Source organism: Psammomys obesus, unplaced genomic scaffold, assembly GCF_907164565.1.
Source record: "Psammomys obesus unplaced genomic scaffold, mPsaObe1.curated_primary_1811, whole genome shotgun sequence".
NCBI lineage: Eukaryota > Metazoa > Chordata > Mammalia > Rodentia > Muridae > Psammomys > Psammomys obesus.
This window is the reverse complement of record NW_026594014.1, coordinates 335,495-353,218: the sequence shown is the minus strand read 5'-3', so window position 1 is coordinate 353,218 and position 17,724 is coordinate 335,495. Positions and strand designations below refer to the sequence as shown.

General features: G+C 51.5%; 1 protein-coding gene across 1 annotated transcript in view; it reads left to right on the top strand.

Annotated features, from left to right (window-relative positions):
- The window catches only part of Vav1 (vav guanine nucleotide exchange factor 1), a 41,833-nt gene extending 27,438 nt beyond the window's left edge, over positions 1-14,395 (top strand). Inside the window, exons 15-27 of the mRNA XM_055617784.1 lie at positions 1,017-1,126; positions 1,826-1,927; positions 2,287-2,384; positions 2,471-2,493; positions 2,657-2,702; positions 3,059-3,195; positions 3,793-3,858; positions 6,061-6,092; positions 6,570-6,686; positions 10,312-10,399; positions 12,279-12,393; positions 12,803-12,954; positions 14,100-14,395. Of these exons, the coding sequence (XP_055473759.1) occupies positions 1,017-1,126; positions 1,826-1,927; positions 2,287-2,384; positions 2,471-2,493; positions 2,657-2,702; positions 3,059-3,195; positions 3,793-3,858; positions 6,061-6,092; positions 6,570-6,686; positions 10,312-10,399; positions 12,279-12,393; positions 12,803-12,954; positions 14,100-14,153 (1,140 nt within the window). The 3' untranslated portion in view covers positions 14,154-14,395. The remainder of the gene's footprint in view (positions 1-1,016; positions 1,127-1,825; positions 1,928-2,286; positions 2,385-2,470; positions 2,494-2,656; positions 2,703-3,058; positions 3,196-3,792; positions 3,859-6,060; positions 6,093-6,569; positions 6,687-10,311; positions 10,400-12,278; positions 12,394-12,802; positions 12,955-14,099) is intronic.
- The last annotated feature ends 3,329 nt before the right edge of the window (positions 14,396-17,724 follow it).

Genomic DNA, 17,724 nt, shown 5'->3' with positions numbered 1-17,724 from the left:
CCCGCCCCCGGGGGGGGCCCCCGCGGGGGGTGCCTTTCGGGTCGGCCGCCCCCCCCCCCCCGGCCCCGGGGGCGTCTCACGGGGGGCCCCCCCCCCCCCCCCCCCCGATCTGGGGTTACAAGCATATGACATCACTCCTGGTGCTTTTAATAGAGGCTCTGGGGTCTGAGTACAGGTCCTCAAAGCCCTTTACTGGCTGAGCCATTGCTCCCACCGACACTGAGCGCTCATCTATCTGCCTGCGTTCTTCTGGGCACTAAGATCGGAACAGAGATGGAGGCAGGGTTGGTGGTGCGGCCTTGTAAGCTTAGCTCCTTGGAAGTCTGAGGCTGGAGGACACAAAGTTCAAGGCCTGCCTGGTCTGCAACTTACTGAGAGTCTATCTCAAATAAAAAGTAAAAAAAGAGTTTGGAAAATGAGCTCAGTGATTGGTTGATTGTAGGAGGCCCTGGGCTCAGTTCCTATATTGCAGAAACAGCAGCAACGATAAACTAGAAACAGACAAAACCAAACCAAACAACACAACAGCAAAGACCCCAAGCAAAACCAGGCGTTGTCTCCTCTGTCATGACACTTCCCTTGTAGGAACTGATAAAAAAGGAACAGATTCTATAAAGAAAAAAATCTCACAGGGTTTGAGGCAGTGATGAGTGCGGGAGGGCAGTGGGCTATTTGCAAGATTTCACTGGTCGAGATGTGGAGATGATGTTTGAGTTGAAATCTCCTCCTTCACTCCTCTCTCTCTTCCTTTCACTCCATACTCTCCTCCCTCTCTCCCCCAGAGAATAAACGTGTAAGCAGCGACTTGGTGTATTTCTGCAGAGGGTTTTGTGTGTGTGACTTTTGGGCTTGCTGATGTGTGTTGGATGGTCTAGACAGCCTTGCGTGAACGCGCCCATGCGTAGGACCAGGGGCAAGAGCAGCTTTGTTACCCTGAGGGACGAGGGGCGGGAGGGTGTGGGTCTGCCTTCCGCAAGGGGCTCCGTTTGAGACACGTTTCGTTTCTCCACACACAGTGGAGCCATATGTTCCTTCTGATTGAGGATCAAGGCGGCCAGGGCTACGAGCTGTTCTTCAAGACCCGGGAGCTGAAGAAGAAGTGGATGGAGCAGTTTGAAATGGCCATGTGAGTCCTCTTCTCCTGTTCTTTGGTTTAATCCCCATATCGCAAAACTGGCAGCATCCACGAATGAAACAAAAACCCTACAAAAGATAAAAATGAAGAACCTAACACAAAAATACCAGCAACAAACTAAAAAAAAAAAAAAGACAAAAACAAGCCTTTCTCATCGTGTTTCTCCTTTGCCTCTTCCTTCATGCTCTACTTTTTCCTCTTTCCCTCTGCCATTCTTCCTCCATGTACATACTCCCCTCCCACTTTTCCATTTGTTTCTCTCTTTTTCCTTTTTTTCTTCCCCTACCTCAAAGTCCTCTTCTGCCTCCTCCTCCACCCGCTCTTAATTCTAGTGATGTGAAGATTATATAACTAAAATCCAAACATCTCATAGCTACAATTCTATGGAATTTAAGGCATTTGAAATACGTAGTTATCACCTCTTAGCTCAAACCCTTTTGTCACCTTCAAATGAGACCCTGAACCCATGAAACCATCACTTTCCACCCTTCTCCTAGCCTTTGGTATCTGCCCACCTGTTTCTTCTTCCTGTTGCTATCCATAGCACCTTCACTCAAAATACCCTGAAGTTGGATGCAACTCAAACAGGCATGGCTGCCCATCTACCCTATGACACCGCTGTTCTGCAGAATGCTATTTGTTCATGTACAGGATGGAGCGCTGGTCTCTGATCTCAAATTCTCTCTCCAGCTCCAACATCTACCCGGAGAACGCCACGGCCAATGGACATGATTTCCAGATGTTCTCCTTTGAGGAGACCACTTCCTGCAAGGCCTGCCAGATGTTACTCAGGTGTGTGTCTGAGAGAGCCTGAGCCTTGGGCTTCCTTGGCCTTTTCCCTGTAGAAAGAGTTCCTTCACTGGGGACCTGCTTGAGAGAAGAGAAGCCCTACTATGATCCGTCACTCCTCTTATATTTCTCTTCCTTCTCCTCTTTCTCTGCTTTTATTCTTCCTCTCCTCTTCCTGTCTCCTTCTACCTTTTCCCTCGTTGGGACAGTGTCTCCCTCCAGAGCCTAGGCTAGACTTGGATGCACTCTCTGCCTCATCTTTCCACTGCTAGGATGGCAGGTGTCATCACCACACTTGGCCTCTGCTTTCTTTCGGAGGGCATACGCTATACTCTCTCTCCTTTGTCTCTCCTGCATTCCAGAGGCACATTCTACCAGGGGTATCGCTGTCACAGGTGCCGGGCACCCGCACACAAGGAGTGTCTGGGCCGGGTGCCCCCGTGTGGTCGTCATGGGCAAGGTATTTCTTGGACAACGTGGGGGAGGGGGACTAGCCTCTGTGGGAGGGGATTTTCCTTCTGAATGATGGACTTTTCCCCTCCATAGATTTCTCAGGGACTATGAAGAAGGTAAGCTTCAGTTTCATTCTGTACTTGGGGCATCACAGAGGCTCATGTGAGAGGAGCTAGAAGACCGTGGGAATGGGCATCATCACTCTTGACAGGGACAGGGAAGGGCTGAGGAGTCACCCGGCTGGGCCTAGGTACCTACTTTCTTCATCTTACCTTCCAGGACAAGCCACATCGAAGGGCCCAGGACAAGAAAAGGAATGAACTGGGTGAGTGCTCGGAGTACCGTGAGGGGAGTCATGGGTTGTTACTCCAGGAGGGGGAGGAGGCTCCATCCCTGAGCCATGCCCCCGACATTTCATTGGGGAATTCTAGGCAGGGGCTTTATCTCTAGGCGGCTATGCATTTTTCATTTTCCTTAATGTCTACACTGCAGTGGGATTGCTAGGAACCAGGGTAGATACACTTTTCTTTGGTAGATGCTGCCCCCTTTGAATTTTAGCTTCTCTATACCCTCATCACCACTTGGTAGTGTAGTGTTTTTCATTTTAGACCCTTTGGTGAGTTTCAAGCCACAGCCTTGAGTGTTCTATCAGCCATGTCCCGTTTCTTTCTGTCCCTCCAGGTCTGCCTAAGATGGAAGTGTTTCAGGAATACTATGGGATCCCTCCCCCACCTGGAGCCTTTGGACCTTTTTTGCGGCTCAACCCTGGGGATATTGTGGAGCTCACTAAGGCGGAGGCTGAACACAACTGGTGGGAGGTACGGACTGCAGCTGTAGGGAGAGAGGAGCAGAGCACGAGTATGGAATTATGGACACAAGTGACACCTAGGGGTCAGGGCACAACCTCCTGAAGGTCTTGAGTACTTCTTGCTTCCTGAGGAATACAAGTGTAGATGAAAAGGGTTATGGGTGCAGGGAATTGGAGGGAGTGGGGTTATAGTCTCCCGAGGTTTGGGGGTTGTCCCTGTGGGAAGGGTGTGACTGGAGATATCTGGGGATGGACATCTTTCTGGGAGCTTGGTGCTCCTTGGTAACTCTAGAGGCTACCACAGCATCTGTTCTTCTCTGGGTTAGGTTTTTATCTAAGGTGCTGGGGCCGGATCTCAGGGATTCAAGGCTGCTAAGCAGGTACTCATCTGCTGAGCCGTATCCTACCCCCTTGCTGGGGCATTGTGGGTTGGGGCTCTACTTCTGAAACATGTCCCCAGTTCCTCATGGTGAGTGAGATGAATAAACACAGTGTCTATCCACTGAGAGGAGAAATGCCTGTACGCAAGTAGGTGAGCGGGTAGACTCTCTTACACACACAGACACCTGTAAATCGTGCTCCTGCTTTTGTCTCCTGCATCTTTTAGGGAAGAAACACGGCTACCAATGAAGTTGGCTGGTTCCCCTGTAACAGAGTGCATCCTTACGTCCACGTGAGTGCCTCAGTTCTGGATTGTGTGGGGGTCATGGGTTCAGACGGGCCCTAGTGGATTGGGCAGGCCAGGGAGGAAACTTTGAGAATCCCTCATGGATCTTCCACCTACCCACCCGTCATCCTCTGCCCATCCTTTATCACACCTTTAAAGCGAGGCTTTGACTGCCTCCCTGAGCCACCTTTAGTCAGCGTGTGACTGCAGGAGCACCTTGCTTTTTCTCTTGGGGTGTTGTATGGACAGAGCAGAGACCCGGAAGGTGGGTGGTCCCTAGCTTCTTTCCTAAACATGGAACTGAGTCCTGGGACGACATCATGGCCTCTTCCTTCCTGGCCATGCTTCCGGTGGACAGAGCTGTTGTTTCCTCCTCAGTGGTTCCTTTTTCATTATTATTTTTCCTTTTCTTTTAAAAAAATTATAACATTTGTTATCAGTTCTCTGGGAACTTCAGACATGCATGTAATGTATTTGATCACAGTCGCCTACCATTCATTCCACTAATTCCACTAATTCTCAGACCCAGTCTCATCCCTACCAACTTTGTTTTCTTTTTATTTTTTTCTTTTAAAAATAATCCAGAATCTAATTTGTGGCGCCCATACACTCATGGGTGTGAGGCCACTGACTGGAGCTAGAGGTCATCTGCCAGAGGCCATACCCTTCAAGTTCCGTATTTTTAATTCACCTTTAATTTTTGTCTGTTACAACTACTCATTCATTTGTTTTGCATGCATGTGGGTGTGCATTCCACAGCTTATATGTGGAGGTCAGAGGACAACTTACGGGAGATGATTCTCCCTTTCCATTAGATAGCTCCCAGGGATTGAACCTGGGGGATTAGATGTGGTGGCGAGAACCTTTACTCTCCAGCATCTTGCTGGCCCTAAATTAACTTTCAGTTAACATCAGAACAATGGGGTCCATATTGACAGTATGTGTATGTCCTCTGTCCACACTCACCCCCAGACGCCCTCCCTGTTTTCTCTCCTTCCTGCTGTTCCCTATTCTCCTCCCAAACAGTTCCCCTTTACTTTCATGTCATGTCTATATGCCGCAGTCTGAACTTAAGTTTTCATAGTGTCAAGTAACATTGTGAGTTTCAAACTCCATCATTTCTTCCAGATCGGGTGGTACTGACTGGTTACCTCAAGGTGTAGGGCATGGTCAGGGGTGGAGCCCCTGCCTAGAATACCCACAGTGTGTGTGGGGGGACATAGCTAGGGGGTAGCATGCTTGCTTTTATACACAAGGCTTTGGATCTCATCTGAATCACTGCCAGCAGATTTGTTGCTAAACACAGTAGCAAATATACATCATTTAGGGTTGAGAACGTGGCTGGGTGGTAGGCCGTTTGCCTAGGAAGCACTACCCGTTTCTCCACCTACATAGCCATCTCTGTGATCTGCGCACGGACTTCATAGTGCCATCCTTATACATGTGCGTCTTGTTCTTTGGCTGTATTCACGGCTCCCTCCCCCCTCCTTCTCGGGCTGGTTATTCTCACTCGTTCTTCCAGGCCCCCTTGCTCCTGCTTCCATGTCGTCTCCACATCTGCCAGTGTACGCATCTGTTACGCTGTGTAGACTTGCCCATGGCTGAAGGAAATAAACATCATCCTGGTTTCCTGGTTTCACTTCTGCAAAAAATACCTCAACAAAAAAACAACCCGGGGGAGAAGGGAGTCTATCTTAGCTTGCGTTTTCAGGTTACCGCCCATCACTGGATGATGTCGAGGCAGGAACTTCACACCGCTGTTCAGGTCACACAGGCAACCAAGGGCAGAGAGGAACGACAGGTGCATTGTCACCTGCTCCCTTGTTTGTGCTCAGCTCAGCTTATCCACCTCCCGCATAGGGAATGATTCACCCACAGTGGGCTGGGCTTCCTACATCACAGAATCTAGAAAATACCCCGCAGACAAACCCACCGGTTGTTGGAGCCACACAGGCCCGCCCTCACTGAGACTCTTCCCAGGTGATTCTAGTTTGGGTCATGTTGGAAAGGTGGCCACCACACCTGGCTCGAGGTCAGTGTTTGCAGATTGTGTATGATGTATAGACGCGAGGGGAAACAGCGGGTTCGTGAATAGCATGGTGCCCACCAGCTCGGCAGATGCTTGTGGAGTGGATGAGAGTGGGTGTCCCCGAGGTCTTCCGGACAAGGGCCTCCTCTCTGAGTCTGGGTTTTTGTCCGTGTCACCAGGGCCCTCCTCAGGACCTGTCTGTGTTTCTCTGGTGAGTACAATCATCTTCCCTTGTTTAAAAATGTGTGTGTGTGTGTGTGTGTGTGTGTGTGTGTGTGTGTGTGTGTACATGTGAATGTGCACATGTGTGTATGTGTGCGTGCACGCCCGTGTGTGTGTGTGTGTGTGTGTGTGTGTGTGTGTGTGTGTGTGTGTAGGTCAAAGACCAACTTACAGGAGTTGGTTCTCTTTCTATCGAGTGGTTCCCCAGGACCGAACTCAAATCCTCACGCTTGGCAGCAAGCTTCTTTACCTGCTGAGCCCTCCTGCCAGCCCTCCCCTTGACTTTTGTTTCTGAGTCCGACACCTCACTCCGTTTTCACCCCGCGCTCACGGAGATTAGTGTCTAGTGTGAGCGCAGGGAAATGCCCATCAAAGCAGCTGGCGCAATTCCAGGGATCCCGGAAAGCCCGAGCTGCACACTCGTCCTATATCCCTTGGCGTGACTGACTCAAGTGTGTCCTGGCAGGTACGCCGGCCCCATGGAGCGAGCGGGCGCCGAGGGCCTCCTCACCAACCGCTCTGATGGGACCTACCTGGTGCGGCAGAGGGTGAAAGACTCAGCAGAGTTCGCCATCAGCATTAAGTAACGCCTCCCTCCCTGGCCACGCCTCCTCCGCCTGGGCTCCTCCCTCCGTGGCCACACCCCTCTCGCCCGGACTCCTCCTTCCTGGACCACACCTCCTCTGATCCGGACTCTTCTCTCGCTAGACGTGGGCCCCTCTGTCTTGGGCTTCTCGTCCCTGACCATACCTTCTCTGACTTGAGCTTGCCAAGGACATCTTGGCCTTTACCGTGTAAAAGTGTACACTGTCCACACGCCGTTTATTGACTACATTTGTAGCAGTTTTTACTTTCCTGTCTTCTTCCTTCTCTTACTTTGTGCCCCCTTCCTTCTTCCTCCCCTTGAATTTTCTTTTTTCTTTGCCTCTACTCTTACGTGAGGCCAAACACATTTAGCTTTATATGTGAGTTCGAAGCTGTGTTATTTGTCTCCCTGTGTCCGGCTTATTTCCCTTAACATCCTCAACTTCCTCCATGTTATAAATGACAGGGGGCTGTCCTTTTCATGGCTGAATTCTATTCAGCTGTGTGTGTCTATCATAGTTTATTCATCTGTGGACACGTTGGTTGATTCCGTGTCCTGCTCCTTGTTAGTAGTTCTGCCATGAACACAGGCTTGTTGGTGTCATGCATGCTGACTGTATGTCCTTGGGATAGAAAATCTAGCTGCCCCAGGACAGGTTTCCTGGTCTCCACACTAGACTAACTTACATCCCCATCATTGAACTGTGACTTTTACTTGTATTATTTGTTTATTATTCATGGACATGTATGTGGGCGTTTACCACACGTGGAGGCTGCAGGTTGGTGTTTGGTGTTTTTTAAGGAATGAAAAAGTACATTTATCTATCTTCTCTCTATCTCTTTGCCTCTCTCTCCGTCTCTCTGTTTCTGTCTCTCTGTCTCACTCTCTGTGTGAGGGCGTGTGTGCCAAGGCACACATGTGGCAGTCAATAACAATTTGCAGGAGTCAGTTTTCACCTTCCACTCTGTAGGTCTCGGGGCTTGAACTCATGTTCTCATGAGGGCTTGGGGGCAAGTGCTTTTACATATTGAGCTATCTCAGCAGCCCCAACCTTGAGTTTTGAAGCATTACTTTTCCGTGGGAACAGGATATGCTGGCTGCCGGTGAGTCCTGGGGAACCACCTGTCTTTGCCTCCCTAGGGCTGCGTTTACAAGTGTCTTCTTATGTGGGTGCTGGGAATTGAACTCTGGTCCTCGTGCTTGAGCATCAAGCCCTTTGCTGACTGAGCCATCTCCCCAGCCCCATTTGAGCTGAGGGGTAGACTTTTCTAGCTTAGCTTTCATCTTGAGCTGGTGAGTCCAGCAGGCTGTGCACAGGGGCCGTTTTCTCACCCCAGCCTCTCCAGAACTTTGGTTGTGCTTTTTCTTGCTGACAGCCATAAGGGCTGGGGGCAGATGGCATTTTATATAGTTTTGATTTTCATCTTCACAATGGCTTCGGAAAACTACGTCATGGTGGGCTCTGGGAGATTGGCCAAGTTTGAAAAGTGCCCTCCAGACCAGCGTTCTGACCTTGGTTTGGTTTCTCAGCAGCCACTTAAAGCCAGGCCTGGCTGTGCTTGTGGCCCCAGCGCTGGAAGGGAGAAGCAGAAAGATCCCAGGGGCTCTCTGCCCAGCCTCATGTAGTCCCCAAACTCCAGGCCACTGGAGGGTAGAAACAGAGCCTGTGCGTGTGGAGAGGCTGCAGAAAGCACGGGGAAAGTGCTGTAGTGCCAGCAGCTGTTCCACCTGAGCCCGTGCCCACCGGGCACAGCTGCCTTGGGTGCCAAGCTCAGCATAGCCACCGGGAAGTTAAGTTGCACTGCCTGGCCACTCTACCCTTGCTTTCCACTTTATTTTCAGCTTTGGGGTTTTCCAGGCTTTTTGTGAGAGCTCAGCAGTTTAAAGAAGTTCTTTTCTTTCCTGTGTGTGATGTCCCATGGTGCACTGTGAAGGCTGCGTGTTACTTCTCATTGTCCACAGGAGGGTCCTGTCGTCAAGCTTTGTGACAAGCACCTTTGCCTTTACGAGCTGTCTCAGCAACCCCTCACCAACTCAAAAAAAGAAAGCAGGAAAGAGAAAAAGGAAAGGAAAGCATTTCTAGGGTTTTTGTGTTGCCTCGCTTCCCCCGTTGGCAGAAAATGGCTGTCCTTTCCCTGTTCTGTTTTTGTTTTAGTTTGTGGCCTGCCGGGTTGGTGAGGTTAGGCGTCTCTTCCCACTTTGTTGTTCTGTGATCCATCATGTTAACAGAGTCTCTGCTGTTTGCATCCTTCCTATCCCACCCTCTTTCACGTTGTTCAAGAACGCTGTCTTCTTAGCAGGGTCCCGCTGGCTTCTCACACCCCCTGGAGGTGGTGGGCTTTCTTGTTGCACTGCTGTGACAAAATCCCATGACAAAGGCAACTTAATGGAGAAACGGTTTGTTCAGCTCACTAGTGGGAGAACCGTCCACCATGGTGTTGGGAAGGCACGGCGGCAGGAGCATGAGGCAGCCAGTCAGGTTTCATCCACTCAGGGGTTGTCTTATGGTTTCTATGGCTGTGGAAAAAAACACCACGACCAAAAGGAACTCGGGGAGGAAACGGTTGGTTTCAGCTTATGCTTTGACATCACACTCTATCACTGAGCTCAAGGCAGAAGCCTGGAGGCAGGGGCGGATGCAGAGGCCGTGGAGGGTGCTGCTTACTGGCTTGCTCCTCATGGCTTTCTCAGTCTGCTTTCTTATAGAGCCCAGGACCACCAGCCCAGGGGTGGCACCACCCACCATGGGTTGGGTTTTCTCACATCAACCATCAATTAAGAAAATGCCCCAAAGGCCAATCTGGTGGGGGCATTTTCTCATTCGTGGTTCCCTCTTCCCAAATGACTGTAGTTTTTGTCAAGCTGATGTAAAAACTTGAGATGAACGATAGGTATTTGGCTCTCTCTCTCTCTCTCTCTTCCTCTTTCTCTCTCTCTCTCTCCCTTCCTCTTGCTCATCCTCTGTCTTTCTCTCTCCCCTCTCCCTCTCTTTCCCTACCTCTTTCTTTCTCTTCCTCTCTGTTTCTCCTTCTCTCTCTCTCCCTTTCTTTCCCCCCTCTCTCCTCTCCCCCTCTCTCTCCTCCCTCTCTCCCTTTCTTTCTCTCTCCCTCTTTCTCTTCCCCTCTCTGTTTCTATCTCTCGGTCTCTCCATCCCTCTCCTCCTCTTTGCCTCTCTTTCTCTCTCCCTGTCTCTCTCCCCCACTCTGTCTCTCTCTCTACCTTTCTCTCTCTCCTTCTCTCCCTTTCTCTTCCTCCTGAGTCCAGAACTTCAGTCCATGGGAGGTTGCCATCACATTTAGGGTGTGGCTTCCCCTGTTAGTTAACTCAATGGAGAAACTCCCACACGGATATGCCCAGAGGTCTTCCGTGGCGATTCTAGGTCCTGTCAGGCTGACCCTCAGGGTGAGCTACCTCAGGAAAGAAGAAAACTCTTTCTGTGGAAGACAATGAATGGAAGGCTTAGAGTAGTAGACACCCCGGGAAGGGATTGGCAGGGCTCCCCTTGCTTGAAGGTGTCCAGCTTGATTCTTCTGTCCTTGGGGCTTGTAGCCTGGTGGAGGTGCGGTAGGGATCTTCGGACTCAGGACTCAAACCTCTGATTCTTTTTCATCCGCATACCCAGGTATAACGTCGAGGTCAAACATATTAAAATCATGACGTCAGAGGGGCTATACAGGATCACGGAGAAGAAGGCTTTTCGGGGCCTTCCGGTAAGGGCCCTTGTCCCCTACCTGCATTGAAGCTGCTCAGAGCCTTAAGGTCTTTGTGTTTACAGACGCCCTTTCCAGCGAGCCACTGACCACGAACTCATCCTTTTAAGGGCCAATGGTGAAGACAGTTGTGACATAATAGTGCTGGGTGTTCACAGAGGATTGGCTGTGATGCCAAGCAGGCTGAGCTGGGGGGATGATGCAGGGATAAAGCTTCCGAGGGCCTGGGCTCGATCTCCAGAATCCACGTAAAAGCCAGGTGTGGCAGCGCATGTCTGTACCCTAAGCTCTGGGAGCTGGAGACAAGCGGATCTGTGGGCTTGTCACTCAGGCAGCATAGGCAATCAGGAAACTCTGGGCTAAGTGAGAGGCGCTGCCTCAAAATATAAAGTGGAGCCTGATAGAGGAAGACACCTCAAGCCGACCTCTGGTCCCACGAGCACGCCCACACTCCCACACAGGCGCGTGTACCCTCACGCTCTGATGACCGTATGGCTGCTAAGACTCGAGTCCCAAGCCTTTGCCTTCCCATTTCACAGGCTTCCGGGGCTGTGTGTTTGCAGATCTCCAACTGGCTCCACATGACCTGAGCGACTGCCCATGCTGCCGAGAAGTTAGGAAGGTTTAGTTAGTGTTTACTGTCCTGTTAGTTCATCGAATCTTCCTCTAGGCATTTAAAACTGACTGCTGTATGTAAGGCATGTGGGCCTTGCTCATGATCAGTCTGAAGAAACTGAGGACACGGAAAGAGGATCCATAACTTATTATTATTACTGTTACTACCACTATCGTTGTTTGCACGCATGCTCGCCATAGTTAGCCTGTGCATCTGAGGACTCTGGCCTCAGGTCCCTCCCTCCCCCTTTACATGGGTTCTGGATGGAACCCAGGTCTCTGGGCCCCTGACCCACTGAGCTGCCTCATCTGTCCCATCCCAGCAAATTTAGAGTCTTCTACAGAGCCCAGGTCTAAACTCAGGTGCCTCTCATGCCTGTCTTGTGTCTGTGGTGGGACCTGGGCAGAGAACTTGGTGTCCCTGTTTCTCTGTTTATAAAATGAGAGAGGACTAGCGGACTGGCTCACTGGGGAGAGGTGATTACCACCGACCAGACCCGAGTTTGGTCCCTCAAACCCACATGGTGAAAGGTGGGAATGGACTAAATTGACTTCCGTGACATTTGTCCCCCTAGATATAAATAAATAAATGTAACATGGCAGAATTGTGAACATCCTCATCACTCAGGGTTCCTAGGAGACCTTGGTAGTGTATGCTGTGCACACCGGCCTGTGGTTTCATGATCATTAATTATAAAGACGTGGGCACTGACGGGAGGCCTTAAATTTGGTGAGCCTGTTTCGTGCGCTTAGCAGAAAGTACAATGAGCTGTCTCTTTGGAGAACCGGCCTCAGCCCATGGTGTCTGGTGGTTGCTTTGTTTGTTGCTGTGGTCAGACATCTGACAAAGCAGCCTGAAAAGGGACAGGTTCTTCCTGCTCACGGCTGGAGGCTGAGGATGGTCATGGAGGCGGGCGCGGCGGCAGGAGGCTGAGGAGGCTGCCTCCTAAGACAGGGAGCAGAGAGAGAGAGAGAGAGAGAGAGAGAGATGGAGGCTGGTGCTCATCTTGCTTTCTCCTTTCTATTCACCCTGGGACCCCAGCCATGGGATGCTCTGCTCATCTCAGAGGCTCATCTCCCAGGTCCTGCAGGTTGGCTGTCAATATTTCCCATCTCAGGCTCCCTTCCACACATGGTCCAATTGTTTCAGCCGAGGAAGGCGCTCCCCAGTCCTCGGGAGCAGCCAAGGAGCTGTTCAGAGTGCAGATAAGGGCTTGAGTTCTGCTGGCCAGCTGCTTCAACGGCACTGTGGTTGTTTTTCTAGGAACTGGTGGAGTTTTATCAGCAGAATTCCCTCAAAGATTGTTTCAAGTCGCTAGACACCACCTTGCAGTTCCCTTACAAGGAGCCTGAGAGGAGATCCATCAACAAGCCACCAGGTGGGAGCTTGAGGCAGCTGGTCACATACCATCATCAGCCAAGAGCAGAGTGAGGTGGATGTGTGCTTGCTCGCTTCCACTCAGCTCACTTTGTCCACTCTTACGCAGTACAAGAACATCTCCTCAGCCTAGGGAATGATGCCACTCATGGTGGGCTGGATCTTCCACATCAATTCACTTCATTAAGACAACTCCCACAGACATGGTGAAACCAATGCGGATAATCCCTGAGCGATACTCTCCTCTGGGTGATTTTAGGTTGGGTCAAGTTGACAATTGAATCGAACCATCACAGAAGCCCTACAAATAGATGGCGCTGTCCTGAGAGTGTGTCCCCTTTCTGCACTATCTCCAGATGGCGGCAGGGTGTTTATCTTAGATGCGTACGGATCTCGTTTTCTCTTCACAGCTGGAAGCACGAAGTATTTTGGCACCGCCAAAGCCCGCTATGACTTCTGTGCCCGGGACCGATCCGAGCTGTCCCTTAAGGAAGGTGACATCATCAAGATCCTCAACAAGAAGGGACAGCAAGGCTGGTGGCGTGGAGAGATCTATGGCCGGGTAAGGGATGGCCATCTGGGTGGGGTCTGTGGTGTCACCTCGCTGTAGGGGGACGGAGTGTGGCTCCTGTGCAGGTCACCCCTAGTCAGAGGGGAAAACGGACGCTCCAAATGTACACATCTCCCCCACCTACATCTATCTTTTGAAGACCTACTATGAGCTGAAGATTCTTCTGGGTGCAAAGGAAGCGCTGTCCCGTTATCTTTGTGCAACAATAGTTAGCATATGTGCTGCCGAAGCGAGCACATGTGCAGCACTATTGAATGAGATCATTCTGACCTAAGCAGGCGGTCACACCTGAGATCAGGATGGCGATGGGGAACAGGGCTCCCTGAGGGAGCTCCTCAGCCGCTCTTCCCGTGCTGAGGGTGAAAATGACTGCTAGTGGGCTGGAAAGGTTCTCAGCTAGTACAGCGCTTGGAAAACAAACTTGGTGTGATCCCCAGAACCCACCCATCCATCCATTCATCCATCCACTCATCCATCCATTTACCCATCTATCTCCCCTTTCATTTATCCATCCCTTCATCCATCTATCCACCCATTCATTATCTGTCTATTCATGTATGTACTCATCTATCTGTGCGCCATCTACCCACCCACTTACTCATCTGCTCAGTTTTCTATCTGCCTATCTATCCGCCTGCCTATCTATCTATCTATCTATCTATCTATCTATCTATCTATCATCTATCTATCTATCATCTATCTATCTTCCTACCTACTCATCTGTCCACCTGTCCACCCAACATTCTAAGAAATATTAATGAAATGTTTACTGAGCGCTGGGACCTGTTCTAGGCCATTGGGAGTCTGGTGAGGAGAAGACAAAACTCTTTGCCCTTGTTGACCTCATGTTGTGTTGGGGGCGGGGAGTTGGCTTCCCAATTAATCCTGTAAACAAGCAGAATATGTGGTCATTCAGATGACTTCTATGTGACCAGGAAAAGGACAGAGGTGTGTGGAGGGGGTGGGGTTTACTGTGTTAATTAGGGTGACTGAGAAGGCGACACAGGAGCAGAAGCTTAGGAGACAGAGGGAAATCAACCACAGGTGCAAAGGCCCCAAGGCAGGTGGGGTCCAGACTGCTGTGTGAGGAGCGAAGGTGATAGAGGCTTTCTGACGGCTTCCTCTTCTCTCTCCAGATTGGCTGGTTCCCAGCTAACTATGTGGAGGAAGACTATTCTGAATACTGCTGAGTCGGGTGCCCTGAGGGACAGAGAGAGGCAGGTGAAGGCTGGGCCCAGGACGCCAGCAGGGTTGAGGGGCCTAAGCTGACCTCACTGGTGGAGTGTCTGGATGGAGTACAGATGGCCGGTGGCCAGGTGGCAGGCCTCCCAGGATGAAGCCCAGAGATGGTTAATTTATAACACACAGATTTTCTCAAGTCCCCTGAGAAAGATGGGGCTCTAGGCGACTGATTCTAATAAAATAAGGAGAACAGAAACTTGTGTGCTCCATCTGGTCTGTAAGGGGAGCCACAGGGAGGGTGCAGGCCCACAGAGGCTCACCCAGCCTTGCCCCCCTTCAGCAATGCCTCCCTTTTCTGACTTCCAAGGCACAGGTAGAAGGAGGCTGGGATTCCAGCAGAGCAGAAGAGAGGGCTGCGTTCACAGGGTCTGATTGCAGAGATCACGTCTATGCCTCTCCCTCCCTTCTTTTCTGTCTTCTGTGCTGAGGAGGGACCTCATGGCCTCAGCATGCCAGGAAGATACGTTCCTGCTGAGCCCCTCACTGGGGCATTCTAGCAGGGCTCCGCCGCTGACCACGACCGCAGACGCTCTCGGGAAGGGGGGGTATTCTGGACAGGGGGCTCTACTGCTGTGCCACACCCCAACTCACTTTAAAATCTTGGAGACACAGGGACTTGTTATATAGCCCAGATTAACCTCGAACTCATTCCAGCCCAGGCTGGCCTTCAACTTGTCATCCTCCTGCCTTTTTTGAGTGGCTGAACTGACAGGCTTCTGACATCATCCTTTGCTTTCCTTAGAATATTAATATTTTGAGTTCTCTCCTTCCACATTACGCTAAGCAAGGAAAAAAGACTGGATATAGCTTCTTCTAAAATGCAGCTTAAATCCTGTGCGCTTGGGCTCTGGGATGCTGAGGAGATAGCTGGCTTTCTTCTGCCGTTTTGTTTCCTGTGGAGACATCATTGCTCACACTGGAACCCTGGGACACGGCAAACACTGAAGAGTCTTCTTTGCCCACCGGGTAGAACAACCACACCCTGGCTTACCTAGGACCGTTTTGCCCATAGTCCTGGTGTAGTTATTAACCATGACCCGTGTCATGGTGTGATTTCTGGGGCTGTGACAAACAACCTGACCCAAAACTGCTTGTGGAGGAAAGGATTCACGTTTGGCTGCGCTTCCAGGCCAGTCGGTCACTGACGAAGTCAGGGCAGGAGCTGAAGCCAAGGCCACGGGAGGAGGCTCATACTTTCCCATTCTCTGGACCATGCTGGCGCTCTTACACAGCCCAGGACTGCTGTCCAGGTCAGGAGTCCCCCAGAGCTGGCACCGTCAGTCAAGATGCTCTCTCACGGATGCGCCACAGGCCAGTCTGACCTGCTCACTCCTTCGCTTGAGGAGGATGCATGTTCACAGTGCGCGCACTCCTCACTGGTGGTATAAAATACTCTGACGAAAGCAACTGAAGGGAGGAAGGTTTGCCGTGGCTACGGTTCAGGGCAGGTAAGGCCTGGTGGCAAGGGTGTGAGGCACCCACAGTCAGGAAGCAGAGAGATGAAGGCTTGGTGTTCAGCAACCCTGCCGAAGGGATGGGCCACCCACGCTCGGGGGGTCTTCCCACGTGAGCCAGCCTAACCCAGACAGCCCCTCACAATCACAGCCAGAGAGCGGCCCCCCATGTGACCCCAGAGCTACTAACAGCATCACGTTCACAGTTTCAATGTCCTAGGCTGTCCCAGCCGCAGTCAGACCCCGAGACAAGGATTTGGGGCTGGGAGGTTTCACAGGGTCACCGGAATAGAATGAGTGTGTGGGAGGGCCATATGAACTGTACCTCCTTTTCTTCTTGTGTGTGTGTGTGTGTGTGTGTGTGTGTGCGCGCGCACAGGACTGCACATGTGAGCGTAAGTGTGCTTGCACATGTGTGCATGGATGTGCAAAAGCCAGGGGACAATTGCGTGTAATTTCCCGAGTGCCATCCACTGTTTCTTTTGAGGCAGGGCCTCTCGCTTGTCTGGAAAGCTGTCAGCAAGCTGCCAGGCAGGAGGACAGCTTTGCCCAGAGCTCTGCTGCCCAGCGTCTTCTCTGGGAAAGTGAGGGATGCCACGGCGCCTCTTAAAAATTAAAAAGTTCCGGGGTTGGTGTGGTAATGCACGCTTTAATCCCAGCACTCGGGAGGCAGAGGCGAGAGGATCTCTGTGAGTTCGAGGCCAGCCTGGTCTACAGAGCAACTACAGGTTCCAGGACAGCCAGGGCTACACAGAGAAACCCTGAATCAAAGAATAACAACAAAACGTTCCTTATTCTGGACTGGAGAGCGGCTAAGTGCCCTGGGCCCATTTCCCTGTCACCCACATGGCAGCTCACAGGCACCTGTAACTTCCGTTTCTGGGGACCTGATGCCCTCTTCTGTCCTCTGCGGGCACCACACGCATTGGGCACACACAGGCATCCTGGCAACACATCCACACCCATGAAGCAATTTTAGAAAATGTTTCTTCATTCTTGAGGGTTTTTATATCTGTGTACAATGAGCTATGACCATGTGCAGTACATATGTCTACCCCTCCATGTCCCCCTCCAACTACAGCCACCCTCTCCTCACCATATTCCCCTCCTAACCTCATGTCTTCAGACAGACAACTCCACACCAAATGTAGTTAGTGTTGCCCATACGTGCTGTGGCCACCCACTAGTGTGGGACGGCCACACCCTCAGCAAAGGACGGCTCTCCCTCCCCCAGCAGCTCCCATTGCCCAGAGCCCCTCCTCGAGGGCTGCGGCCTGGAGAAGGTCGGTGCCGAGACTGTGGCTGTCTTGGTCAGGCAGCCTCAGCTGCAGAGAGTTCCTGAGCGTCAGCACCGTGCCAGAGCTTCGCTGTCCTCTTCCCCATCTCCGGCTCTCACCCTCCTCTGGCTTCCTCTTTTGTGATGCTCGCTGGGCCTCAGGGATGGTGGGGTTGACACAGTGGTCCCCTTCATGGGTGGGCGTGCTTTTTCTCAACACGTGAACCCCTGGGTATCTTTAGCTCACTACTGTCCACTGTAGGAGGAGGCTTCTGTGACCCAGGCTGACCGCATAAATATTTAGAAGCTGCTTCGATAACACGGCCACTTAGAAAAACAACAAGAGCAGGTGCTACCCTAGAGCTCTGCTCTCCCAGCTGTGACCTCCCAGCCCTGGTCACGGCCTTCTAGCCCTTATCATAATCTCCCAGCCCTGGATTGTGACCTCCCGGCTCTGGTCATGACCTCCCAACCAAGGGCTTCTAACCAGGGTCACAGTCCTAGGCAGGAAATTGCTCCTATGAAAGGGACTTTGCTTTTCTTTGATCTATTTTGTTACTGTACTTTTTGGAGACAGGGTCCCACGAATCTCACATTGGCTAGGGACTCACTAGCAGTGAGCATGACCTTGAACTCCTGATCCTCCTGGCTCCACCCACCACGCTGGGATGCAGATGCATCACCATGCCTGGTTTATTCTGTGCTCCAGATGGAATCGGAGCCTCGTGCTTGCCAAGGGAGAGCTCTACCCACTGAGCCACAGCCCCGCCCAGGGCAGAGAAGTCCCTT